The 27628-nt window shown below is 41.0% G+C and overlaps 1 protein-coding gene across 4 annotated transcripts in view; it reads right to left on the bottom strand.

Moving 5' to 3' along the window:
* Positions 1-27628, bottom strand: part of EPB41L4B (erythrocyte membrane protein band 4.1 like 4B) — a 246643-nt gene that overhangs the window by 95762 nt on the left and 123253 nt on the right. For 3 of the 4 annotated variants that reach the window (XM_084619648.1, XM_084619649.1, XM_084619650.1), the window contains exons 8-15: positions 23546-23633; positions 23234-23322; positions 22824-22893; positions 22473-22642; positions 22156-22265; positions 17852-17882; positions 16157-16190; positions 14382-14449 (exon numbers count right to left, since the gene is read on the bottom strand). In XM_084619648.1, the coding sequence (XP_084475774.1) occupies positions 14382-14449; positions 16157-16190; positions 17852-17882; positions 22156-22265; positions 22473-22642; positions 22824-22893; positions 23234-23322; positions 23546-23633 (660 nt within the window). Of the gene's footprint in view, positions 1-10244; positions 11549-14381; positions 14450-16156; positions 16191-17851; positions 17883-22155; positions 22266-22472; positions 22643-22823; positions 22894-23233; positions 23323-23545; positions 23634-27628 lie in introns of those variants that run through there. The other variant, XM_084619651.1, reaches the window with a different exon arrangement.

The following is a 27628-nucleotide window of genomic DNA, read 5'->3' as shown; positions in this document are numbered from 1 at the left end:
ACTCTGGAAACCCAGTGTCAGAGCAGCTCCCTGTTCTGTGCGCTAGGGGTGGGTGCGGGAAGGCATGCATGGACTACTCTGGCCATGGGAATGCTAGTACATTCAGTGGGTCTAGGTTCTCCCCCCGACAGGTGGATGGTGATTTAGAAAGAAAGGCTTCTAGATTGTAGAGTGATATTTTGTTTGACTTTCAACAAACGTCACACCTGCATCCATTTCTTGTAAAAGCATTCCCTCTGAACTAAGCACTGTAATCTCTTCATATTTAAAAAGGCTTAGCATTTCAAATGCATGTCTTCACAACCCCCTCCATCCTCCCATCCACAGCCTGAAGAATGCCTTATATGGCGATTTGCAGCTTGCTGATATCTTTCTACAGCATCAGGTCTACACAGAATTCTTTGAACTGAATGGCCTGGGAATCTCCTGCCACCCACCTAGCTCTAATAGGAGAGATTGTGACAGTGATTTGTGAGATAATACCTTCTCAAAACTCAAGAGGAGTTTTAACTGTGCCCCCTAAGGAGAGTCAGTGCTGGTATAAGCACACCTATTTGATTGTTTGAGGGGGAGGTTTTCAAAAAGCACAAATGAGAGTTAGGCATAAATAGGAGTCAATCTCCCTTTGCCTTTCAGTGGGTCTTGGGGCCTGACTTTCACTTGCGTCTTAAATCTCCCTCTTAACCTCCAAGGTATCATGTGGTTCTTTACAATAGGTCATTTCACACAGGGCTGGTGCATGCAAAGGGAGTTGCTGCGTGGCCCTGTAGGCTTTCGTGTGATATATATGGTACCAGTGGACATCAAATTATGTCCCAACATAATAGAATAGCCCCCTGGATCGTGAAAGAGAGATCTCTCTTTGGATTCACCTTTATTTCCTGTTCAAGTGCCGCTACATTTCTGTCATTTCAAAATTTTAATTTCCTTTACTGCATTTGGTTAAAAGCAACCCTAAAACATACATTAAATAGCTTGTGGTCCATTTTCTCCGTTAACACTTACATTTTAAAAATTTCAATTTTCAATCTTCTCATTTTCTCCCAGAATTTCATGAAAAGCTCAAAACCCTTAATTTTAGTTAAGGTTTGTAATTTGCTTTAACCCTGTAAAGCACCTGACCCATGCAAAGTATTACTATAGGCTGTAAAGCCTGGAATATGACACTAAGTGTGCATGAGAATAGCTATACGGCAAACAAGCTGTCGTAAATATAAAGGGAAGGGTAAACACTTTTAAATCCCTCCTGGCCAGAGGAAAAACCCTTTCACTTGTAAAGGGTTAAGAAGCTAAGATAACCTCACTGGCACCCGACCAAAATGACCAATGAGGAGACAAGATACTTTCAAAGCTGGAGGGGTAGGAAACAAAGGGTTCTCTCTGTCTTGTGTGATGCTTTTGCTGGGACCAGAGCAGGAATGCAGGTCAGAACTCCAGTAAAGAGTTAGTAAGCAATCTAGTTAGATATGCGTTAGATTCTGTTTTGTTTAAATAGCTGATAAAATAAGTTGTGCTGAATGGAATGTACATTCCTGTTTTTGTGTCTTTTTATAACTTAAGGTTTTGCCTAGCGGGATTCTCTATGTTTTGAATCTGACTACTCTGTAAGGTATTTCCCTTCCTGATTTTACAGAGATTTTTCTTTTACTTTTTCTTTAATTAAAATTCTCTTTTAAGAACCTGATTGGTTTTTCCTTGTTCTTAAGAGCCAAGGGTTTGGGTCTGTGTTCACCTATGCAAATTGGTGAGGACTTTTATCAAGCCTTCCCCAGAAAAGGGGGTGTAGTGATTGGGGGGATATTTTGTGAGGGAGACATTTCCAAGTGGGCACTTCCCCTGTTGTGTTTGTTAGACACTTTGATGGTGGCAGCATAAAGGTTCAAGGACAAAAGAAAAAAAATTTGTACTTTGGGGAAGTTTTAACCTAAGCTGGTAAAAATAAGCTTAGGGGGTTTTTCATGCAGGTCCCCACATCTGTACCCTAGAGTTCAGAGTGGGGAAGGAACCTTGACACAAACATTTATGATTTCTTTGTGGATAGGAATGAGGAAGAAATGAGCTAAAAGAGAGTGAACCTGGTTTGTGCAAATACTGGGCTAACTACCATATCTGGTACATGGGCTGGAGCAGATTACCTGGAAAGGGCTTTATTGCATGCAAACAATATAACAAAAGGGATGGTCACAGAGCAGATGGGGGAGAAATAGGTGTGAACTCTGACACCTAGCATGGGAGTAAGGGGCATGCTCTAGGGAGAAAAAGTGCAGCAGAAGGCCTACATGCTCTGTTTATGTGGTGTAGACAAAGGTATAAAAGCTGCTCTATATACATCCATACTAGAAAAATTAGGAAATCCTATTGCAGGTGTGAAGCAACTGAAGATGGTCCAGAGGGGCCCATTTCATTCCTAAAGACACCTCTAGAGGCTGAATGACTAAGTGGACTTTAACTGGGAAGAAATTTCTCGGACCCTACATAGGAAAGATTAAGCTCTTCTGATGAGCTACCCTAAACTCAGAAGTTTAAAACCAGAATGAAGATGTACTGCAATTATTGTTGAGTCACTCTAAGGTTTGATCAGGTGTTTGTAAATTCAGGATCATAAAAAGGGTCAGGGATCCTCTCTCAGAGGCATAAGGAATCAATGCGCAAAAACCTAAAGGCCCTGCAGGCAAATCCAAGACACAGTCAAGCTAAGGCTGAAGTTTAGATTCCATTAATGCTATCTACATTACCATTCAAGCTGAAACCAGAACTATGTACAGTAGACTAACACTGTTCAAAGAAAGGAAATTTCACTTGTTTCCACAGAGAATAATATCAGCAACAAGAAAATAAAGTGACACCTAAATGAATCAACTTAGTACAGTGGAGATGGTCCTTCTTAGGCTCAGTCTCCAACCAACACCAATTGATTCTGACTAGAGATAAAATTTCAGTTATTTTGCAATTTTCAGACTATGTTTTTGCTGAAAATTCTGACCAGCTGTAAGAGAACATGGTTGAACAGCAGCAAAATATTGTCACCAACCCTCCCCCCCCAACAAACAAAATAAAACACCCCCAAACCAATCATTTTAAATGTTCCCTTTTTTAGGTCAAAATTTTTTTTTTCAAAGTGATCAGTTTCACGTGCAATTAACACCTCTTTGGAGCAAGGAACAGTGTGTTCCAGACCTTAAAGATCTAGTAACCATACACACTATTGTTTTTAAAGCTGCATAGACCACAGGTTCCCTTGCTTTTCCATTCTCTTTTCCCTTCTACTTTGCCTTCTTTATCTCCTCAGTCCTTATCATTGTTTACTTCCAGTTAGCTTTTCTTTTCCATTTCCTCCCACCCTAAACCAAACACTAAAATCTTTCCTTCCATCTAACTTTTCCCCAGATGCCCCCTTCTGCTGGAGTCTCTCTCCCTGCTCCTCTGTCCCACTTGTGGTTCAACATTGGGCTCTCTTCTCCCTCTTCACTCTACCGTCTCATCTTGGGTATCTTTTCCATCTCTTCACCCACCCATTACGCCCCAATCTTCCTCCTCCCTTGGTTCTCTCCCATTGCCCCAAGTGGAGGAAAAGCAGTCTCTCCTGAATGCAGACAGCGTGGTCCTGCTGACTGACAAAGCTGCCAGGCTGAGTGGCCTCAAAAACGTAGGATTTAGCACATGGATATAAAAGATACAACCAGGATGTAAACATTGTTCTCCCTTTTTCTAACCTGGGAATTTCAGATATTGACTGTACTGCTATCCAACTGGTCAATATTCTCTGTGTGACTGCATAAACGGTTTAACATTTCTGTTTCCCCATGACTCTCAGAAAATGCAAAAACTAATGCTGTGGGGCAAGTTGCATGTTGTTTGTGGGACTGTTATAAACCGATTGACTGGAGAAAAAGTATTTGTTAAATATTTAAACAGCTTGTTGTCTGACTTTAAACTGTATTAGACCAACATTTCCTACTGTCAACTGAGTTCAATGGCTGCTCCTTTCAGTTCTTCGGGGGGACATGACTGAGCAACAGAACATTTTGTGAGCAAAAATGTGGCTTTTAAATATAATGACTTTTTTTTAAACTACTCTTCAAATTACTTAAAACTTTTTTTTAGCAAGTGACTACAATTTTTAAAAAGTGCTCCTGTTCTGGACCTTTCTTCTAGTAATTCAAAAATTTATCTTTTTAATAAAAATAAAAATGGGGAGGTGTTTTAGAACAGTAGCTCAAAGTTTCAGACCCTAATAGGAAAAACAAAATGCAAAAAAATACAGACTACAGAAAGTACAAAGCATGACAAATTCAAAAAAGCCTAACAAATATTGGGAACGAAAATATGATTGACAATGCTAATGTAATTGAGACAGTTTCTGAATGATCTCTTGGTAGGATTTATCACCTCAACCTTCTTTCCTTAAAAGTTGAAGGGGTCTTTCTAATCTCTTGGTGAACAAATCATTCAGTGAAGTGGTTCTTCAACTGTGGTCCACAGAACAATCCTTGGTGATCTGAAAAGTGCTTGCACGTCACATGCTGCTTGGGAGAACCATGGTTAGTGAGACTCTTCTGCCTATGAGAGGAGGCGCTTTGAGAATACCCAAACAGCAAATCACTATGGGAAGATGAGCTGTCACCACAAAGTGTGCTGCAGGGAGCAATAGACTGCTTGGAGTTGAGAGAACTAATGTACTTCGAACACAACCAAAAGGAAAAGATGTGCAGCTGGTCAGAGAGATAGGAGAGTAGAAGCATTCTCCATATGTCTTCTCTCCAAGTGCCATGGTCCTCCGAAATCCTTTAGAACATACGTCGTCAAGTTGATTTTGATCAGTGTGAACATATGATAATGCATAAATAAAAAAAGACTCTCTCTCTCAAACGATGCAATGCTGCAAGGTGCTGAGCATCTTCAAATCCCATTAACTCCAAAGGGTTGAACATACTGTGTGTATTTAATTATAAAGAATTTACCAGATCTCTGAACTGGGATGGAGAAAAAAAATCTAGAGAGGATTACATACTGTGAACTAATATGAATGTTTGTTAATGGACCTTTATTTACATTTTCTATCTATTAGTATTTATTCAGTGATAAGTATGCTAGGGGTCTTTCAGGCAGGTATGATGAGATCCTTGCCCTGAAGAGCTTAAAACCCACATTCAGAAATATCACAGGGCTAGCTGTTAAGGAACAATTTGTTTTATTTGAAAGAACTATCAAGGGTCAGACTTCTAAAACTGGATTGCAAAGGTGCGCCAATAACTGATACAGAATTTGGCCTGCAGAACCTTTATTACGGGCGATGAGCCATGTGAAGGAAGGAACCCAACTTGACTTTCAGAATCCAGGTTAGGTTGGTGGGTTTTTTTTGGCAGGTCAGGCAGAAAGAAAAACTTAGCACATATGATATGGCAATCTTTGGGAAACATTCAATATGGAAGCCCACAATGCCCATCACTTTTCAGAATACAATGGCACTTAAGAGAACAATGGGAGCTGCTGGGCTCTGAGTTCTTTTGAAAACCTGGCTCCTTCAATTGTAGTCTCTCTCAGAATTTGACTGCTTTTCAAGGTATCTCTAGGGATGGGAATGCAACAAACAATATACACTAATGAAGTAGTATGTTTGTTCTATCCCTTTCCCTGACCCTGTGTCTATCTTCTCTATTTTGGCTGTAAACTCTTTGTCACCAAAGGGATAGGGACTATGTTTTTCTATATTTGTACAGTGGCATAATGCCCTCCCCTCCCTTCTTGGTTGGCCCCTAGGTACTACCATAATAAGCACGAATAATAAAAATTGAGTTGTATTTTTCAAATTGACAGGTTTCAGATAACAGCCGTGTTAGTCTGTATTCGCAAAAAGAAAAGGAGTACTTGTGGACCTTAGAGACTAACCAATTTATTTGAGCATGAGCTTTCGTGAGCTACAGCTCACTTCATCGGATGCATACCGTGGAAACTGCAGCAGACTTTATATACACACAGAGATCATAAAACAATACCTCCTCCCACCCCACTGTCCTGCTGGTAATAGCTTATCTAAAGTGATCATCAAGTTGGCCCAACTTGATGATCACTTTAGATAAGCTATTACCAGCAGGACAGTGGGGTGGGAGGAGGTATTGTTTCATATTCTCTGTGTGTATATAAAGTCTGCTGCAGTTTCCACGGTATGCATCCGATGAAGTGAGCTGTAGCTCACGAAAGCTCATGCTCAAATAAATTGGTTAGTCTCTAAGGTACCACAAGTCCTCCTTTTATTTTTCAAATGCAGCCATTTCATTCTTAAAACAGAAATAAATGTGATGCAAACATGCTATTTACACAAACAAAACTTCTGAGTTCCAGCAATCCCAAAGCTTTCATCCTCACAACGTGGAACAAGTGCAGTGAACACAGAGGCAAGTTCCTACATCTAACCAGCGAAGCTAGCTCAGGTTAATCTCTCAAAGTGAGGTTCTTTGGTTGCCGTTGTTTTGTGGCAGAAGTAAGTATTCCAGCATGCCCTGGCCTTTGAAGAATCCACAGACCCTTACCAAAAAAACAACAACAACAACAAAACAAAATAAAAAGGGGGGGGGTAATTTTCTGTTTCCTGGCTAACCGTCAGCACTAATGGTGATGCATGAATTGCAATAACCGATAAATATTGCTCTCCTCAGCTCCCCACTTTACAAAGCAAAAGGAAAACACTGTACTGTTCTTGGAGCCTGATCCAAAGCCCATCAATGTTGTCTTCCCATGGACTTTGAATTAGGTCCTCAGTGAGCCTGTGCTGCAGTGGTCCTCATTCAAGCCAGGTGGTTCCTGGGGGAATAGCACCGACCTGGCTTCCTGCTGGATCAAGGACATGAAACTTCTGAAGAACACTTTTATTTAAAACTCCCCACAAAAAAAAAAACAAAAAGAAATGCAGAGCTAAGTTGGCCTGCCTCTCCCCACTGCAGGGAATCTCTCTCACATATCCTGATTATGTTTTTCTACCCCACTTGGGAGTCCGTATGCCAAAAATCAAGTCATATCAGCATCTTCATTTTTCCTGTCTCAGTCAGCTTAATTTTTGTTGGCACCAGTGGTTACATTTACCAAATTATTTGCAAGCTCTTATACTACTATTTCTACAAGATGGAAGAGAGCTCTTCTGGTGCACTGGTTTGGGATCTGAAAGACAAAAGACATATTACAACTTACCTGCCATACTAGATGCTCCACCTGATTCTATAGCCTTTGAGCAAGCAATCCTTGAACTTGAGAAGTCTGCATTTTGGCCCACTGATACATGTTTTGGCAGAACTCAGTTATTTCTGTCAGAGTGAACACCCCAGACTGACAGCTATGCAATTGCATTGCATGATATATTCCCTTCATTTTTAATCTGCACTTCAGCTGACAAAGTGATTCATGATTAAGTAATTGAAGAGAAAACTCACAGGTTAAGTAACCCATGCTAAGAATTAATTCAAAGGGATGCCATCTTCCCCAATACTAGAACCTGTTTCTACAGCCCACAGTCTCAGGGCCAGGCCAATATTCTGGGCAATGGGCCATAAACCTAGCCTAAGTCACAGACCTGGCATTGCAACAACTCCTGGAGTCCCTGGTGTAGGAGGGACGTCAGGGCAGGAGGGAGACTGGTACTCTGGTGTTTTTCTGTCTAGTAATTGCTGCATTGAAGAATAGGCTGCACTGAGTTGTGCTGGGACTGAACTGGCCAGATATCCTCCAGTACTGGGGGGGATGGGAGGAGTACAGAAAGATGGCGTAAAGACACCTTAGCCCCAATCCCTCTTGAATGCACCAAGTGGTGCTCCAGCAGATCTGAGACTCTCTCCACTATATACTCGAACACAAACCAGTGTAATTTTTGATTCCTGGTGTGATGTCTATTCATCAAATAGCATCTCTAATTTGCAGAAAAGACAGTTTTGTCACCATTTGTGACCATTCAATTTCCACTTCTTGAAAGAGACAGGTGAGGTAATATATTTTATTGGACCAGCTTCAGTTAGTGGACATAACAAGCTTTTAAGCTATGCAGAACTATTCGTCAGGTCTTATTGGGATATGAGAGAGAGAAGATATTTTACTGGACCAACTTGGACCTGAAGAAGAGTTCTGTGAAGCTTGAAAGCTTGTCCCTTCCACCAATGGAAACTGCTCCAATAAAACATAATACTTCACCTACCATGTCTCTCTCATATCCTGGGACCAACATAGCTACAACATTTCTAATTCTTGTGGAATCAGGAGAGGATAAGTCTTCAAAGAGTTTTTCTGAAAAGTACCTACAACTAATACAAAGGAAATTATAATTTTTTAAATTAAACTTTTAAAAATTAGGATGAAGAACATTTTCAGAAGTTAAACCTACAGTACAATGGGCATCCTGGAAAACTTGCTTTGTTAGCATTCAGTAGGTGGTGGTATCTGTTTACTTAGGACAACTGGAAAGATTTCAAAAGTGACTTTTGTACATATAGAAAAATTGCGTATTTTACTATTTGGAACACAACTGAGAACTACTTTAAATAAATATCCTGTGGCATTCTTATGGGGAATCCTCGCAGGAAACCTATACAACATGACATAAGAACATTTATTTCAATAGATAATGGACCTAAAGTATTTTAGGAACTGTAATGCAAAACTGTGATATCAAAAGAGGTTTCCTATAGTGGCCTGCAAATAGGATCCAGTCTTAAATCCGAACAGCCAAAGATTTTCAAAAGTTATTATAAAGTAATTTTTAAACTAAAAGAGTTACCTTTAGCAGTCAAATTCACCAAACATTCTCAGAAGAGTTAAGCAATAGAATTTTGCTTTAAAACATGAAGATTTCTGCCTTGCTAAGAAGTGAAAGTGGTGAGTTGCATTTCTAGCATCCAAAGGTTGGTATCACCGATTTATTAGCTAATCATACTTTCTAAATAGTAGGGGTGCCAATTTTAGAACAAACAAACACCAAAGTGCCCTTTATATTACAATACATATTCAAAAGGTAGAGTCTCTTCCTACTTCACTGCAGTGGCAGAAGTCAGAGCCGCATCACTGGAGAGAAAGGTTAAATGCAAAATGTCAGACTTTGGGCTTGTCTTCACTATGAGGGTAAGGTGACCTAAGTTACGCTACTCCAGCTATGTGACTAACGTAACTAGAGTCGACATAGCTTAGGTCGACTTACCCCAGTGTCTTCACGGTGCTGAATCGACGGGAGACACTCTCCGGACAACTTCCCTTACTCTTCTTGAAGAGCTGGAGTACTGGGGTCAACCAGAGAGCACTCTGCTGTCAATTTTGCGGGTCTTCACTAGACCTGCTAAATCGATCCCTGCTGCATCGACTGCAGCAGCATCGACCGTCCCGCTCTCCCTGTAGCGGAGACCAGCCGTTTACCTTTTTAGTCCTCCCCAAAGGAAATAACTGTGGATGGAGTGAAGGGGAGCAGGAGACGACCTGCCCCTATTCCCTGCAATACCAACCCCTCCTTACCCCTGAATCTCACTGCTGTTATAGGTATTCAGGACCACTGAGTACTGAGGGATGGGCATGCCATAAAAAATGTAGCCGGGAGTGTCTGAGGTGCTTCTAAAGAGAAGGAATAAGATCAGATAAGTGCTTTCCCATTTGGTACCGGGCATGAAAACTGCTATATACAAATAATCATAAAGGGCAAAATTCACCCTTATGCAGAGATCTAGCACAAGGCTTATGCACCACTTCAATCTTCAACATAGGGCTAAAGTGGCACTTTAAGCCATTTTGCTCTAAACGTCTTCAGCTCCCTATACAACAGCAGCAAAAAATACCGAGTATAAACAATATATATAGAAATCTAATGAAGTTCCACAACAAAATCATGAAGTGATGAATACTCAGTTGAAGACCATGCATATTATGCCGGCACTTTCACATCACAGTGCACTGAGCCTTCAAGTATTTCCAGTGGATTCCAACGAAAATCTTGGGCCTGATTCATCACTGGTCACTCCAATATTACATCATTGATGCTACACAATGACCTGAGCATAAAACTGGAACACCACAGTGGTGTATCATTCCCCTAACGTCCACAAAAATAGTATTTATATCTTTTAAACAGATTAATAATAATATATCCAAAACAAAACCAGAAGCTTGAGAATGTTTATTTGTACTTAGCACATACAAGGAAGATCAAAACAAATATTAATGATAGCATTTGTAAACAAATATACTTTACAAAGTTATATACTATCAAATTTGCTCTGAAAAAATGCAGGGTTATCCCTATTTACAAATGGATGCTTATTAAAATCAAGTTTAAAAAAAAACCTACCAGTTTAAGATATCCCAAATATAAAGAATATTACTTATTCCAGGAAACTTCAAAAGACCAGTTGTAAGGCCAAATTAATAAGAAAATATGAATAAAGATGGCACTACGACTTTCTGAGTAAAATATAGGCGAGTGATCAAAGTACCAGTCACGCCTCTGTAAGGGCCTGAGTCTGTCAAGTGTACATCCAACTTCGCAGAAGTCTAACATCTTTTTTATTTATCAGGACCCTCTGTTTCCCCTTCCCTCCAGTACTACATTGATTACAAGCTATTTCTTGAATCACCCTCTTGGAGAAAAAATTTCAAAAGGTAGTTTTATGCTTCCTTATGGTTTACATTCACAATTTCATTTAAAAAAGAAAATCAGACAAAAGACAGCAACACCCATTATCAAGGCATTATTTTTTAACATTCCTGTGTTCATAGCAGCAAATACTACCTTTAGGCATAGTATGCAATTTCTCATTGGTTTAATCTATAAATCTGAGTAGTAATAGAGTAATCTATTAAATTTAAAATTGTAGTGTTTTCCCTATACTTGTGTTTAAAGTTACATAAACACCGGTAATTTTATTTTGTGAAAAAAACCTTTGATTATGTCAAAAGGATCCCTTTATCACTAGCCATTTAAGTCATTTTTAATTACAAAAGTGAGTTTTGATTCTGTTTTTCATTTATTTCACATCTCCTGTCCTTGTATCGGTTCAGAAACTAAATTTCTGATCATTCATTTTTTAATCGGGTTAATAAATTAGAACAAGCTGATAAAATAATAAGATGCGGTGTGTAATATTTTAAAGAAACATGCCCAGAGTCCCACAAAAATATGATAAATTTAACAATTTACAAAAATGTCAGAACTTGAGCCACAGTGAACTCTGACCAGTTTTCACAAAACTTATCAGATTTTTACAAAAAATATTGAAAATACTTCTTTCAAGATTGTCCGGGAACACTAGACAAGATGACCCTACAGATTAAGACACACTTTTTACACAATATACTTTTAACATAATGCACAGACAGACAATGCTTATGGAATGTAATGATCATCTAGGATGGTAGGTGAAATTAGGATGACCCAGTTTCTCAAAGTGTTGTCATGAGTTTATCTTGGTACACCATACTTTGGATTCCTCCTAAATTCTTCTGGTTCTGATCTTGGATATACTGTAAATTGCGGTCATCTCCACTTGTGGTTGGTTTCCAATATGGCCTGTCATCATGGTAGGGTGGCCTGTACCATTTGCACAGTTATTGGTTAGTGAGAGGTGGAAGTAAATTTTACAATTATGAATGCTATACAGTAATATGAGTTTATCAGATAGGCTCTAAAATGCACATGAAAAATGATGGAGAGGGAACACCCATGGAAGGGAGTGGTGGATAGAATCATGGGCTTGATGTAAAGCCCACTGAAGCCACTGGGAGTCTTTCCATTGACTTCAATGCACTTTGGATTAGATCACATGCACAGCACTTTTAGAATCTTTTCTTTCAAATGTTAAAAATAATCATGCCTGAAAGCCACTGAATTTCCAGGGGAAAAGAGTTAACTGCAGCAAGGCTAAGTGGCTTTGCCAAATGAGCAATAAATGCAGAATCATGCAAAAAAGTTGAGCTAGTGGAAGTACTATTTCCCAAAGGCTTAAAAATTAAAAACACAGTAACATCAATGAAGCAATCAATCATCCACCCATAAATACTGCCATTTGCTCAACGCCCATGGACTTAGTTACACATCCACCCTGTTAAACCAAACAAAACTTCTAGTTCCTGCAGCTAGAATACAAGTTTGGGTACAAATTCACTCTGAACCCTGAAAAACAACTAGGAAGAAATATGTTTTCCCTAGCGTACTGGTATAGGTAACTACTACCATCACCACACTCTCCCATGCTTTCTGAAGGTACTATGTACCAAATCACCATAAATCATTTCAAGAAGCAGTTGTTTTAAGCAACATGATGAAAAGTGAATAAAAATAATTGCATAATGCCAGACATACTTCTGTATTAATACATTGAAGTTGCTCCAATTTTTTTAAACATTCTTTCTTTGTACGCTACCAAAGTAGGCTGAAAACTGTGAATCTAAAATTGAAAGCTAAGTTTTTATTTTTTACTTGAAGGGAACCTCAATAATAAATCTAAAAATTACACAATGACCACTAACCTCAGTTAGATCTTGGAAGAAACTTCAATCCTATAAGATTTTAACTGAGTAACAACAGAACAGTTTTACTGAGGAGATTTTATGGAGATAAGATGGAAAGTGATTCTGCACCTTCTTATTTTGGAGTTTACATTATTTACAAAACAGAACAGAGTATCCCACCAACATCCTCCCCTTATCTCTTGTCCCACCTCAAGTCCAATTCTGAAAGCCCAGCTGCGGGAGTTATATGAAACCAGGGCTTGATCCTGCCAGGGGCTGAGCACTCTGACAAATTTACCCAACCTCTTAAACACATGCTCTAACTTTTATCACTTGAGTAGTCCCATTCACTTCAATGAGTCTACTGACATGCTTCAAGTGAAAGCATGTGTTTAAATGCTTTGTTGGATTGGGGCCAGCCTGCTCAGCACCTTTCAGGACTCAGCTGACAGAGGGCCTGCAGGATTGGTCTATAATGTATCCCTTACAGACTTAGCTTTGCAAAAGCCATTTTTCGTATTTTCCTGTAGCTCTTTGCAATGATCTTAATCTTCACTGAAGAAAAAAAAAAGTTCTCTTACAAACTTTTTAACACACTGCTCTGCTTATTTCAACATTACTCTGCCTAAAGGAAAGTTTTAGGCTTTAAAAATATCAGAATTAACTAGATTGATATCATAAATGGAAATTCTTTTTAGAAAAAACCCTTAAATGGTTACAAAATCTCTGTAGATGCAGCTACTCCCTGGTAACAGGAAACTGGAGATTTTTGAACTCATTCTGTGTTAAAATCAACAGGAGAGATTTTGAACAGTAATTTTATGTCAGATTCATTACATATTTTAAAGCTTTTTCCATAAATGTAGTTTTGTTTTTACCTTAACATTTATTTTATTACCAGACTCTCTAGCAATTTTGAGATGGAGATAAAAAATCTGCATATCCACCTGAGAAATACTGTGTCTTCCATCACTACGCCCTTTCCCTGCTTCTTCAGTCCCATAATCTCAGAGCAGACTATCCCTTCTTCCACTTTACAGCCTACCCTTACTGCTCACGCTCACCTACACTCAGAACCGAACTCCACCTACCCTGTGAAAGAATTGTTTTATCTAAGAATACTAAAATGAAGAGGCAGGAAGAGGGGATAGATGAGAACAGCAATATTACACACTCAAGGTGGTGCCAGTTATATATGAAAGTCCTAGACACTGTCTGGCAATAAAATAATACAAGTCAAAAAGAGTTATATTTACCTGGGGAAAAAGCACATAAACCACGCTGATTTCAATTTAGACTGAGTTTCTTCCAAACTTGTTTTCACTTAATTCCTGTCTGATAGCACTAAAATTTAAGTCTTTATGTAGTAAGATCAGCCATATTCATAGCTATACAGATACTGAATTTTCAAGTGGTAGTTTTAAAATTTTGTGATTTTTTTTTTTGAATCTACCAATCTGTTAATACAATGTTCAATAGGAAAGCACTATAATTTTCCATGTAAGCTTCTGGAGTACAGAAAAAAGTCGCTGTACATTGAATCTGTACATTGTTGATTTAAGCCCACGCTGAAAGGACATGCTCCACTATCTTCTCAGATTAAATGCTAATCAAAGTAAAATTCATTTGACTAAAAATATGAAGCACCTCCCTGCCAGACACACAACCTACAGAAATTAATTCAAAAGGAAAATTTAATCCTAAAATTTTTTTCTGAATAATACATTAAAAATAAATCTAAGCAAACTATCAACTTCCTTCTAATAAGTTTAATAGACTTAGAATATGTCAAAGCAAAAACTGAAGTGATTAACATATATCACCTCATAGTCTCATCATAGTTCTAATTCAACAGGTTGTTTAAAATAAAGAAGAAAAAAAATGATCCCTCTCATACAATGGAGAGAGCTTACCTTACGTTCACAGGAGTATGAGGGTGCCAGTGTGGTGGACCAGGATGTATATTAGGGTGATACTGTGGCTGGAAATAAAATATTAGCTTTGATTATATCATTGTATCGCTTCTTAATCTGATTGCATTTGATTAATTTTCTATGGAGCTCTTTTTAAAGTGAAGAGTTGTCCTCAATTACATCATCCTCATGTTACAATTGCCTGCATTGTTACTGCAATTTCATACTTCCATTACCAGTTGTACCAAAAAATGATGAAGGACCTGTCTTAAAAATATACCAAATATCACAACTGCAGCTGTTGACAGACGTGAGCATGAACTACTACCATGGAACCGACAGCGACGTCTACACTTGGAGCTGGGGGTGTAATTCCAGCTCTTGTGCTAAAAATAATGCAGCAGCCGTGGTACCACAGGCAGCAGCACAAGCTAGCAGTCCAGAGTAGGTAGCCACAGGGTTCAGGCGGGTTTGTACTCAACATGGCTAGCCCATGCTGCCATTTGCTTCTGCCCACACTACACAACTATTTTTAGTGTGCTGGTTAATGACAATATGTCTACAGAAGCTGAGAATCACACCTCCCAGTTTCAAGTGTAGACATAATCCAAGGGACATTGTTATTCGTAGAACAGCTCTGTACAGTGTAGTCTGTCATAGATTGAAGATAGCAGTCAACCAGGGATATCAGCACTACCTAGGGATTTGAAAGGCAAGATTCAGCCTCGCTCCCGTGCTACTCAACATGTGCATGGGGCCTTTTGGTGAAATGATCTTCAAGTCTGGACCTTTACGAAGCCCTAGCATGAGCTTGGTCACAGCTGAATGAAAGTGAGGAAATGTTTTTGCTGTTCCCTTTGGAAAGAGGTCACGACCCACATTTTTGCTCTGTTGCATAATTTCAGCATATCTGTTGTTTGCTTGAGAAATGGGTGAAAAGCCATTTTTAGTCAGATTTTGGAGGGAGAGAAGGTTTATTACAGCAGTAAGGTCCAGAAGGACAACACCATGCTGATGACATTTCCTATGCCCATTAAGCCCTGATGAGACAGTGACAGTGGAACAAAATCACTATGGAGGTTTTAAAATTTTTTAATTGAAAAATACATTACAATTAGTTTCTCATACATGCGTTCACTCTGGATGAAAATGCAACCTGCTCCCACAGCAGCACTGAATGCGTCTGTGAAGTATATGAAACAAGAGTGAGATCCTCACTTCCACTCCAGGCCTGTTACCCTGCTTACAAGGGAAGGAATGGCATAAAGGGGCTGTAAAAACCCCCAACCCAGCCAGAGGAGGATTCCCCCTGGTGTAGACACCATGGAAGACAACTGTACGACTGCCTACTGCAGACACCTACTAAAAAGCCCTGGCATAGGAGGTGTATTGGGGATGGACCCACACAATGCAACGCTGCCAAAATTCTGGGTGGTGCTGTGGCCCAGGAGGCTGCCATAACTTAAACAGGCCCTGTAAGGCTGTCTAAATGATTGGGGCACCTTTCTAGTCCCCAGAGCTGCCCAGAATCAGGAGGGAGCAAAAGGTGTCATAAAGAAATAGTCTCCCCACTGGGCTGCAAATTCTGTGCGGCAGCAATTAGAGAGACAGAACAAAATTGCACCACAAGGGTATGAAAGGAACAAATCAAAACAACAGGGAAGAAGCGGGAGAGAGGAGAAAATGAGTCACCTTAATTAGAGGCAGCAACAACTTTACAGCTAAAGTAATAAAACTAAAAAGTCAATATTCCCTTCAGCAAGTGTTACTCTTACCTGGTAGTTATGGACTTCAGGATTATTTTTTGCACTAAAATAAGACAAAGAAAAAATAGCTGTTCTGTAATTAAAACTGACAAAAAATAAGAAAATGGATCATTTCCATGAATGAGTTTGCTATGTGGGTGAACAAGATTGAGAACTTGATCCTTCAACTGGCTACACAAAGGAAAAGTTCTATGCCTGTGTGGAGACCCTCTAAGTCTAATGAGGATCTGGAGAAGCACAGACATCCTCATGGAGCCAGTTGCAGGATTGAGGCCTAAACTTCTCAGGAATAATGGAAACATGTCGGTACCAGGACAGATGTGTCTTTTCAGGTCGTCGTCTAACAACAATGAAAACATTAACCCATCAGTCCTTGAAAATTCTGTAATGCTAGCAGTCCATTTTAATAGTAGTTAGAGAGCTACGAAGCAAATTAAGAGATCCTTGCATATTACATTTACACAAAAACAACAAAATGAAAATGACAGCTAAACAAACATCATTTCAGCCTCCCTCCCCACCCCACAGGTACAATGTCTTGTACCTTTTATGACTACTAGAGACACAAACTTCTCAGATCCTGCATTATGCAAGTACATAATTTTACACAGAGGAGTAATCCCATTGACTTGAGTGGAACTACTCACGTGTTTGCAAGAGCAAACCCTTAAGTAATAGTATAAAAATGTCAAATATTCCAGAATACCAAAAAAGTCTGCAGCAAGTGTTACTTTCTTAAACTATATTTCTTCAAGCTCGTAAGGATGCTTGTCCTCATTTAGGGCCAAGTTCATGGCAAGTTTGAACTTTTTAAAAATACAAGGCATTTTTAATTTAATCAAGTGCAAAAAAAGTGTGAAAAATTTCTAACTGGAGAAAACCAACATTTTTCCTCCACATTTCTGAAATTGATAAGACAAACATGGGCAAATTAAACAAAAAACAAAACAGAAAAAACAAACATAATAAACCCCACCATCCATTCCCTGGCTAACAAAATAAGAAATGGCAGCTCAAAGACCAATTTTTAAAAAGTTAAAAGCACCTGCAATTAGGGATTCATAATTCAAGTACCTTCTTCACCATAACTGTACTGTTGCTACTGTGACATTTCATTAAAAAAAAAAAAGGGGGGGGGGCAACACAACTGCATAGCACAAATTAAGAGCTAGAGAAGTTAGTGTGGTTCCATGTACTCCCAATTTCACACGATTATGAAGTGACGATGAGTAAGTTACCACATGAAAATGCTAATTTAATAACACCTCTAATTCAGTTTTACGTAGCACAGTGCTCTGTTTTTAGAGAGGTATAACAAAATTTATACCCGACGTTACAAATTCAAAAGCATTAGTAGTCTGCTCAGCAAAGGTCTGCTTGTACCACAGGGAAAATTCAGGGGCAAAGAAAAGACTATTTATTTTAAACTTACAAAGCAGCAAAGATAGTGTTAGGTGCTCAACATAATGACACAAGATCAGAAAGAAAATAAGCGCAATTTTGCTCCTACTTTCAAAGGACAGAAATCCACTCAGACAAAAATAAAAGAAACAAAGTTTCGTGCTTAGCCCCTGATCTTGCACTGTGGTCAGCTAGCACAGGTGCAGGATTCCGTGCTAGCCAACCCTGATGCAGGAACAGGGACTTAAGACTCGTTGCCAAACCATAACAATGAACACGCAATGAGAATCTGGATACACTTACCACAGTTGTGCTGCCTTCACAGGATTGCTTGCTTTAAAGAAAGAAAAGAAGGTTAATCAACATTTACTTTTGAAAGAGAACTTACTGTACCGTAACTGTGGTTCTTTGAGATACTGTAGTCTAAGTGCACCTCATATATGCAGGACAGGAATATTTTTTTTTTGAGTAGCAGCATCTGACAGGGCTGCGCATGTACCTTGTGCTCCCACATGAGGCAATGAAGTTGCAAACCTCTCTCTGTTCCCTTATGATTCAAAGCTAGTATTAACTACAGACTCCAAAAAACGGAGATAGAGGGCAGGTCATGGGATCAGCACTGATCCCACAGTTACTGTAGGGTAAGTAACCGTTCTCTCTTCTTCAGTAGGTAAGTGTGGATCCCACTGTAATTCACTGGCAAGCAGTAGCCTCTTAGGATGTTGGAGTGAGGAACATTAGCTGAACCAAACAATGATTGAAGAACTGGTCTTCTGAACTCTGCCAGAGCCCTGGCTGCCATGTCAAGGGCATAATTTTTCAGAAAAGTCAGTGGGTTACTCCATGTTGCAGATCTCAGAGGCAGGAACATTCCTGAAGCAGGCGGTAGATGCAGCTTGTGCCTCCGTGGAGAGTGCCTTGATGGACAAAGTGACCAGGTTGCCAGCCAGCTGATTGCAGGTTGAAATTCACTGTGTAATTCCCTTGGAGAGTCTCTCTGATGAGATAGCATGGCCTTTGGATGTGCCAGAAATGGCCAAAAAGAGGTGTGTAAGGGTAAGGGGGCGGGGGGAGCCAAAACGGATCAACCCTAGCAAGGTAATACAGTATAGCTTTAGTTACATCCAAGATATGTAATTTCTTCTCTTCCAGAAGTGAGTGCAGCTTTGGGAAGAAGACTGGTCAGGTAATGGATTAGGATCAGGTGAAAATATGAGACGGAAGAATGTGTATGGTGGTCTGGCCATGAGAGCTTGGAGCTCACAAGCCCTTCAAGCTGAAGCAATAGCCAGCAGAAAGACTGCCTTGATAGTAAAATGTTGCATGGAGCATTCCAGTGCAGCTCACAGGGAAGCTCCATGAGCTTCAGGAGGATGACACGAGATCCCACAAGGCAGACAGGTCTCTAACTAGAGGACAGATATGAAGGAGGCCTTTAATTAGCTTCAACATCATCGGGTGCAAGAAGATCGAGTCTGACTGTTCTGGAGCATGACTCGCTGATTCTGTTGCAAGGTGAACCCTGGCAGTACTGAATGCCAGTCCTGTTTCAGGATCAGCACATACGTCAGGATCTTTCGGTTCAGATTGTTTTGGGCTGCCCAGTGGAGAATTCTCACAGTGGAAAAAAGTCTTCCTGGTGCAGAATTTTCCTGCTGTGGGGAAAAGGGAGCCGTCTCTGTCAGTAAGGCTCAAACAGCCAATATCCAAGACAACAGAAGCAACGACTGGGGGTCTGGGTGTAAGATCTGACATTGGGCAAGCTGGGAGGTGAATGGAAGGTTGCATGGACAACTGCAGCAGTCTGACAGCTGAAACTGCCTCTGCCAGCAAGGAGCTTTCAGGATGACTGTAGCCTTGTCCCTCTTGGTCTTGGACAATATCCTGGAAATCAGGGGACTTAGTGGGGAGACATAGAGAAGTCCTCGAGACCACTGAAGAAGAGAATCTGGGCTCATGCTTCCCTTGGAGCAGAAGTTCAGGCATTTGGTATTACCCGCCGTGACTGCAGAGGGTCCAGAGGAGAGCAACAAAAATGATGAAAGCTTTAGTAAACCTGACCTATGAGGAAAGGTTAAGAACACTGAGCATATTTAGCCTTGAGAAAAGACAACTGAAGTGGGACCCAATAACAGTCTTCAAATATGTTAAGGGTTGTTATAAAGATGATGGTGATCAGCTGTTCCCCATGTCACCTGAAGGTTGGCCAAAAAGCAACGGGCTTAATCTGCAGCAAGGGAGATTTAGGTAAGATAGCACGAAAAGCTTCCTAAACTCTATGGGTAGCTAAATACTGGAACAGGCTTCCAAGAGAGGTTGTGGAATCTCCATCATTGGAGGTTTTAAGAACAGGTTGGACAAACACATGTCAATGATGGTCTAAGTTTAGTTGGTCCTGCCTCAGTACAAGGGGCTGGACCTGATGACATCTCAAGGTTCCTCCCAGCCCCACATTGCTATTATTCTATTCAGTCTGATGGCTCTCTGTTCCAGGATGCTCATATGTAAATTTAGTTCATTCCGATACCATGTTCCTGGCATCTGCAGGTGGTTCAGGCAGGCATCCCATCCTGTCCTTGAAGCGCCTATGATAAGTACAACAGTTAGGGAGAGAGCAGAGAATGGGATCGATCCCTTTCCATATATTCATTGGGAGTAGCCAACCAAGAGAGCTCTTGTCAGACTTGGGGAGGAGCTATGGCTTGGACCAGTGTGGCTCCCAGCTAGATGCCAAGGATCTACCCCTTCGCCAGAAGATGAAAGATGAGAGGGCTTCAGGTAGTGATACGGAACACAGGTCTTGCTCTAACACTGAATCCTGTTCTTCCTGATACTCTGTGTCTGGCCAGAGATGCTGAAGGGAGGAGGGACCTCTTCCTTGAGCACAGTTGAGTCTGGCTTCTCGATGCCCAAGATGGTGGACCCCAGTAACCCCAATAGGGCCATAGTAGTAAGAATACCATTGGCTCATTGGTATTATCCAATCCTGTGCCATTCCTGAGGAGGTGGCTGGGGCAGAGCCCTGTTGAGGAATCAGGTGAGCCTCTCCATGGTGTCAGCCACTGAGCTGAGGGAAGAAGGTTCTCTACTTGAAGATGGAGAGAACATATGCCTTGGTGATAGTGAGGAGGAGTAGACATCTTGTAGTGGGCTCTCTGCCCTAGAATTTGTACCAGTATTGGCAGGTGCTTCAGCACTGATGGCTGTTCCAGTTCTCCCCTAGGCTCATCCTCCATGGTCAATGTCGACACTGAGGGGTGCAGTTCAGAGGCAGTGTGTTGTTTCTCCTTATGGGGGAACACACTGACCTTTTCCCCAGAGTCTCTGCCTCTTTATTTGAAGTGACTCCTCTCCGTGTTGGGGGCGACTGTGCCAGTTCCTTTCTCGGTGCTGTCTTCTCTGCACTGGGTTTAGGCGTAGCCTGTCTGCTGGGGGAACCCTGGATGACATTAGCTTGTCCACTAGCATGACCTTGGAGCTCATCTCCTGAGGATACCTTCATGGATTGTTCCAGAAGGTGGGGTTTGAGCTTCATCTCATGTCCTAGGGGAAAATGGCAGGTACACAGAGCACTTGCTTGGTATGTGCAACTCATCTAGACAGAAGAAGCTCCTACTGTGTCCCCGCTGCAAAATGGACAGGGCTGTACAGGGTATATATACGGGGATCAGCACGGGGTGTGTGTGTGCGCACCAAGCTATTGATACTGGGTTCAGATGGATTGATATGATTGCAGCGGTCAAAAAAAAAAAAAAAAAACCAGGTAATCAAAACAGAGTTCTGAAGAATTTCTGAAGGTTTTTAGAAATGTAGCCAAAGCTAAGAACTAGGTCGGACATTCCACAGGTTTAGTGCCACAAGCAGTCAGAGGGAATGAGAGTGTGTCACGGCCACGCCGCCCTTTATACTGTCACTCAGGTCCATGAGAAGGCACAGGGTGCACGGGCAGACTTTGCTACTCAAAAAAAAAAAAAATACTGGTCTCACATGCCCTGAGGTGCATGCGCGCCTACAATGGGATCCACACTGAGACAGACTCAGAGAATGATAAACTACCCCCGTTTTTTAAGATTGTTTTGTAGCTGACATAAGCACAGTGGAAACAAAAGATGAGATCAGTAGCCCCCTAGATGCACACACACAGAGAAGTACCTCTAGATGTGGTTCTCCCCATTCCCATGCAGAAAGGGAAAGGGGAGAAAGTCAAAAGTGTTGCCTCCCCCACCCCACCACATTCCAAAATCACAAACCATTTACACAAAAATAATTGTCCGATGTAGCTCCAGGTTTGCACCTGCAGCTGAGCTTGCAGGTGCCCGGGGAACGTATAACTCTGGCTGAGGATGGGGGAGAAGAAAAGACACAGGAAGGATGGGAGAGGATGCAGGAGACACAAAGGATAATACAACAAAACTGACTCAGGGAAAAAGTTGCTACCTTTGATTTTTCAGCTGGTGACTCATTCGGTTATGCTCGTCAAACTGAGCTACAATTTTGTTTGGTTGTAATATGGTCACCTATACACCAACAGAAATTCTGAAATATGCATGTGTGCTCATTAGTTTAATGAATATGTATAATTCAAGTGGGTTAAATAAAAGCCCCACCTTTAAACGTTGAATGCCTTCGCGATGGATACCGTTTGCTGGGTTTTCTTTCAAATGTACTGGTTCTGCGTAACCTGGACCCATGTGTTGCTTGATACTCTGTTCGACCACTAAAAAAAAATTTTTTTTTAGTTAGATAGAGTGACTTAACTCCACCCTTACTTCGTGCTTATCGAACACACTTAGAGAAACCAAGCTGCTTTGCAAAGAGTAATAAATAAATAATCTCAGAACGAACTGGACAAATCTTGTATTTTTTTGCTGTGTCTTCTTGCACCCTCAAATAAATACAAATGCCCAGTTATTTCATTAAATACCTGAATCTGAAGCGTGAACCCAGCCTTATGAAGTCAGATCTGCTAGATTTACTGTTTGCTGGTATTCGCAGTCTGAAGAATGCATGGTGTTCCACTGCACATTTCCACAAATGTTTGCAAGTTTTTGCATTGTCTAACCGGAAAACAAATGTGTGCTCTTGTTCTCTGCCCTAAATGCAGAAACAAAAACTTTGGAAGTTGGCAAGCACAATATTCGTTAATGGCTAACACAAAAGAGAAATGGCCTGACCCAACAAGGCACTGAGCCCCTTCCGCTTCTGTTGGCCAACAAAAGTTGAACGTACTCAGCCCTTCAATGGATCAGGTTCCGAGTAAGGGGGGAAAAATTACCTGTTCATCATCTTCTACAACCACAAGTGTTAATTTGCTCTTTTTGAAGTCCATTTTAGTGATTTTAGGCCTACACATACAGAAAATAAACAGGCATTTTATAAGTTTAGGATTTTTAGTTAAAGAAAAAACAAACAAAATGTATATAAGAGGGTTTACAATAATGAGACATCTGACCTCATAACGTATTTAAAATATAAATATATGTTTAACAAATCACTTTAGATTTCATTGAAACATAAATTGACCTAGTCAGAAGCACGTATCATAATCTATTTTGATATTGCAGAATCAACCTCCCTTCTTAACTCAACCACGCTATACATTCAAACCAAGCCAAAACTCATTATTTAAAAGGGGAAGGATTTCAGCAGTTAACAAATAGGGATATAAAGCAAAAAATGAATTACCAAAAAAATAAGCCTATTTTGTTTGCTCCTTCAAAGATCAATATGCCTGTTGGCGTAAGTCCAAGCGCATAGTCACATCCATCTCTTCCCTACAATCAAACACATGATGGAATAATCAATATGCAGTTACTAGCACAAATCTTAATATTAATATGGTAGTAACTCAAAACTTTTGTTATAAGACATAATACCAAAGTCTGTTTGCATGTTTTAATAGTAGAGAATTATGACCTATTTATAAAGAGATGCACATTCTTCTATTTACAATCTCTTCCACTCCCCACAGAAATAAAATGACAATATAGGTCTTACCTTAACAACATGCATATCTACACCATACATTTCCAACCATTTAGCTTTGTTCAAGTAGCACAATTCAGCCTGTGCTGGGGTTTTTCCCCTATAAAAATAAAATGGAAAATGTACTTTAGTTTGCAATAGAATACTTGCTTATATACAGTATAACTCCCCTTTTCATCCATTACCCAGGCTCCCCTGCCCAGGACCCTGACTCTGCAAAGCACTTACATACATGCTTAACTTTATGCATGTGCTTAGTCCATCCCTGTTCAGCAAAGTATTTAAACACAAGCTTAATTGCTTTGCTATGTAAGCAGGGTCCTACTTAGAGGCTTAAATGCTTTCCTGAAAGAATACACACAGACTCCATGCCGCTGAATTCATACACAGCAGAACTTTTTCATTTTAGCCATCCTGCATTCTTACCACCGAATTCAAATCTCCTTTTACCCAGTCACGTAGACTTGATAAAGTGATTGGTTTACATTTAAATGCTGCCAGTTACATGCAAACGCGATCTTAATTTCTACAAAGAAAGCACATAACTGGCTGGATATACAGCACGCCAATATAAAAACTATTTCTCCTAAATGTTGTGCCACCGCAGCGCCGTCACTGATGATGCCCCACACCTCCAAGTAGCGAAGTGTTTTTCAAAACGATTTCAAAACCATTTCAAAACTCAGTCTCTTTCAAAGCGGTTAAGGAACTGGGAATCCTAAATATTTTTAGGGGCCCTGAAAATCTCTTGCAAGTAGCGGCCGTTGGTCCACGCCTGCACCCTGGACTTCCCGGGTATAAGGGTTGGTGCAGGCTGCCTGCCTTTCCAGCTCCTTGTCTACCACGGATCCAGTCATGAGCCGAAGCAGAGGGGAAGAACTTGTAGGTACAGGTAAGTAACCTCCATTTCTTCTTCAGGGCCAGTCCCTAGGTGTACTTCACGTGTGAGTGATTGGCAAGCAGTCCTCAATAGGAGGCGGCAGTTGCAAGGATGCAGGAGGTATCGATGTCCGTAACAGTGCAATTCCAAAGTCTGTGTCAGCAGAAGAAGCTTGAACCAGAGTGTAATGCTTTGTGAAAGTGTGTATGGAAGTCCAGGTTGCAGCTTTACAAATGTCCAACGCAGGCATTTTTCAAAGTGACGCTACAGAGACTTCCTGTCCTCTAGTGGAATGGACTCTCACCCCATCTGGGTGACCTTAACAGCATCACAGTGCAAGAGGCCTATTGGTATCTGATAGTGAGGTTCTGCTGACCTGACCAGTTCAGTGTACTGCAACTCATTAATGTCAAACTGTATCAGCTACGTGTCATGTAAGGTATAACTGGAAAATTAATAACAGAGATAATTAATATTCTTGCATGGTGTATATAAGGTAAACACCCAAGAGACAATATGAAGGAAATGTGGAATTACAGTGTGTTTACCAGGCAGGTCTGGGGAGTGGGTAAGAAAGTTTCTCCCAGACTAAGGATAAGTTGATGCCTCCAGCAGGTGTAATAAAACTTGATTAGCAATCGCTGGCAAGTGGCCATTCATTTGCATTGCAAAGAGCAGGAACAGATCAATTTGCATTTTTGAAAAAAAAATTGGAGAGAAACCAATATAGGACTTCCTTCACCAGACTCAATGTCTCCTTTCTCACAGCTTGAATACTTTATTTTATTTTGAGGGGCAACCATCAGAAGAATCCATTTTAAAGGTTAACTGGATGATAAAAGAGAGGGTCAAAGAACATCGAGTGACCTTTCACTTAAGGTGACAAAGGAACCAAGCACTTTGAACTTTGCGGAAGATAATGACCAGAGGGGTAGGGCAGCCATCTAGTTGGTAGGGAGCATGGTAAGAATCTTATCTTGACACAAGATGGTAGTTTTGTTAGGTCTTAGCCTCTAAAAAGTGTTTTTCACTTTTATTTCCTTGTAACCATTTCTAACTCTATCCTTTATACCTGAACTCACTTGAGATCCTATCTCCTTTGGCTAGCAAACTTGTTTTACTTTTTAATCTAAACAAACTCAGTGTTGTGTTTGAATTGAGGTGATTGTTAACTCCACTTAAAGTGATAAACTATGAAGTTTGTCTCTTTAAAGGAGCAAATAAACCTCATTATTCCTCTGAATGGTCCAGGAAAGGGCTGGATATTGCAGAACACATGATTTTTGGAAAATCTGGGACAGGGGATGTTGGGGTTAATCTTGCCTGGTGTAACCAAAAAGCTGGTGGACACCTGTAGTGTAGCAAACAGGCTGCTGGAATCAGAGTTGCTGGTCCAAGGTTGCTTATTATACAGACACTCAATGCATACTTCTATGCTGGCTGGGAGCATCCAGACAAGAGAATTACAGCAGCAGAGCAATTTAAAGCACCTATGGTTACAGAGCAGATGGTAACGCAACCCTTCAGTGGACTGGATTAGACCCCAGAATGTGACGATGTGCCAACTGATAGAAAAGGAGGATACAACCAGAAATCCACAGAGTATCTGAGCTGATATCACTTCTTCCTGTGTCCACTCTGCTAAGCAACAAATAGTCTGGGTGATTTCCCAAATGGTTTCTTTTTTTGCTGGTAGAATGCCAATTCTTGTCAGACATCAAGAAAATGGCATCTCCTTCCTCACTAGAGGCATTCAGGAAAAATACCAGTAAATGAATCGATTGGTTTATGTGGAACTCAGAAATTAGCTTTGGGATGAACTTTAGGTGGAGGTGAAGGGATACCTTTTCTTGATGAAGTATAGTGTATGGTGGGTTGGGCCATGAGGCCCTCAACTCACCCACTGGCCAATGTAATGGCAACCAGGAAGGCGACCTTGACAGACAGGTGGGACATTGAGGACATGGCAAGTGGCTGAAAAGGTGGCAACTCCCACTCATAATTGGGGATGAAATGCCTCCTGAGACTGCCCACCAGTGAGTTCTGAGTGCCTGGGAGGTGCATCACAGAAATTGTGATGTGATTCCAGATGCACCATAAGTTGACTGCCCCTATGCCAGCGGTTCTAAAACAGGGGGTCACAAGGTTATCACATGAGGGGTTGCAAACTGTCAGCCTCTACCCCAAACCCCGCTTTGCCTCCTGCATTTATAATGGTGTTAAATATATTTTAGAGTGTTTTTAATTTATAAGGGGGGGGGGGTTGCACTCAGAGACTTGCTATGTGAAAGGGGTCACCAGTACAAAAGTTTGAGAACCACTGCTCTCTGTGCACTGCAAAGGATTTTACCCCTCGTTTGCGGTTATAGAAAACAGTTGTCTTGTTGTTTGACATTATCCAAATGTTATCAGGATCATATGAGTGGGAGGAATGCACTGCATGCCTGTCTGACTGCACTTGGTTCCAAAAGATTGATACGCATCCCAGCCTTCCACAGTGTCCATGCATCTTGTGATGTGTGACTGCCCATGTGGGCTCACCAGCCTATGAGGGATGCCTCCGTGATTATCATCATGCTGGCTGTGTACGTGTGCAGAGGGCAGGGTAGGGGGTAGGAAAGGGACTCCAATGCACACAATTTGGGGGTTCTGAGTGAAGCCCTGACATTGACTGGCACTGTCATGATGGTGTTCATGCTGTGTGGGGCACATATACCAACCAGAGCCAGGCTTGCAGACAACAGAGTTGCAGCCTAGCAAATGGCCTTACATATGAGCAGGAGGCCATGTGACCGAGCAAAGACAGACCGATCTGGACTTTTGTTCTGGGTTGGGAATGACTTGGTTTATCAGACTGCTCATGACTAAGAATCTGTTTGCAGGGAGGGATCTTCCTTGCAGTCAAGTCCAGGGTCATGCTTATAATGTCGATGAGCTGTGTGGGAATCAAAGTACACTTTTCCATGTTTATGCAGATTCCTAAGGATGCCAGCAGGCAGAGCAAGGACAAAGTTGCCAACTGAACTTCCAGATGGGATCTGCCGGTTAGAAGCCAGTCGTTCCAAACCAGGAAAATGCGGTAGCCACTCATCTGTGCTACCACCACTGAGAAGACCTTGGGTGCTGTTGTCAGACACAATGGGAGTCCTCTGAACTGGGAGTGTTCCTGTCCTAAAAGAAACCTGAGGAACCTTCTGTGGGACAGGTGAATGTCC

The sequence above is a fragment of the Lepidochelys olivacea genome (assembly GCF_965140295.1).
Source record: "Lepidochelys olivacea isolate rLepOli2 genome assembly, chromosome: 2".
Lineage (NCBI taxonomy): Eukaryota > Metazoa > Chordata > Testudines > Cheloniidae > Lepidochelys > Lepidochelys olivacea.
Note: the sequence above shows the minus strand (reverse complement) of the source record. Positions and strands in the feature narration are given on the sequence as shown.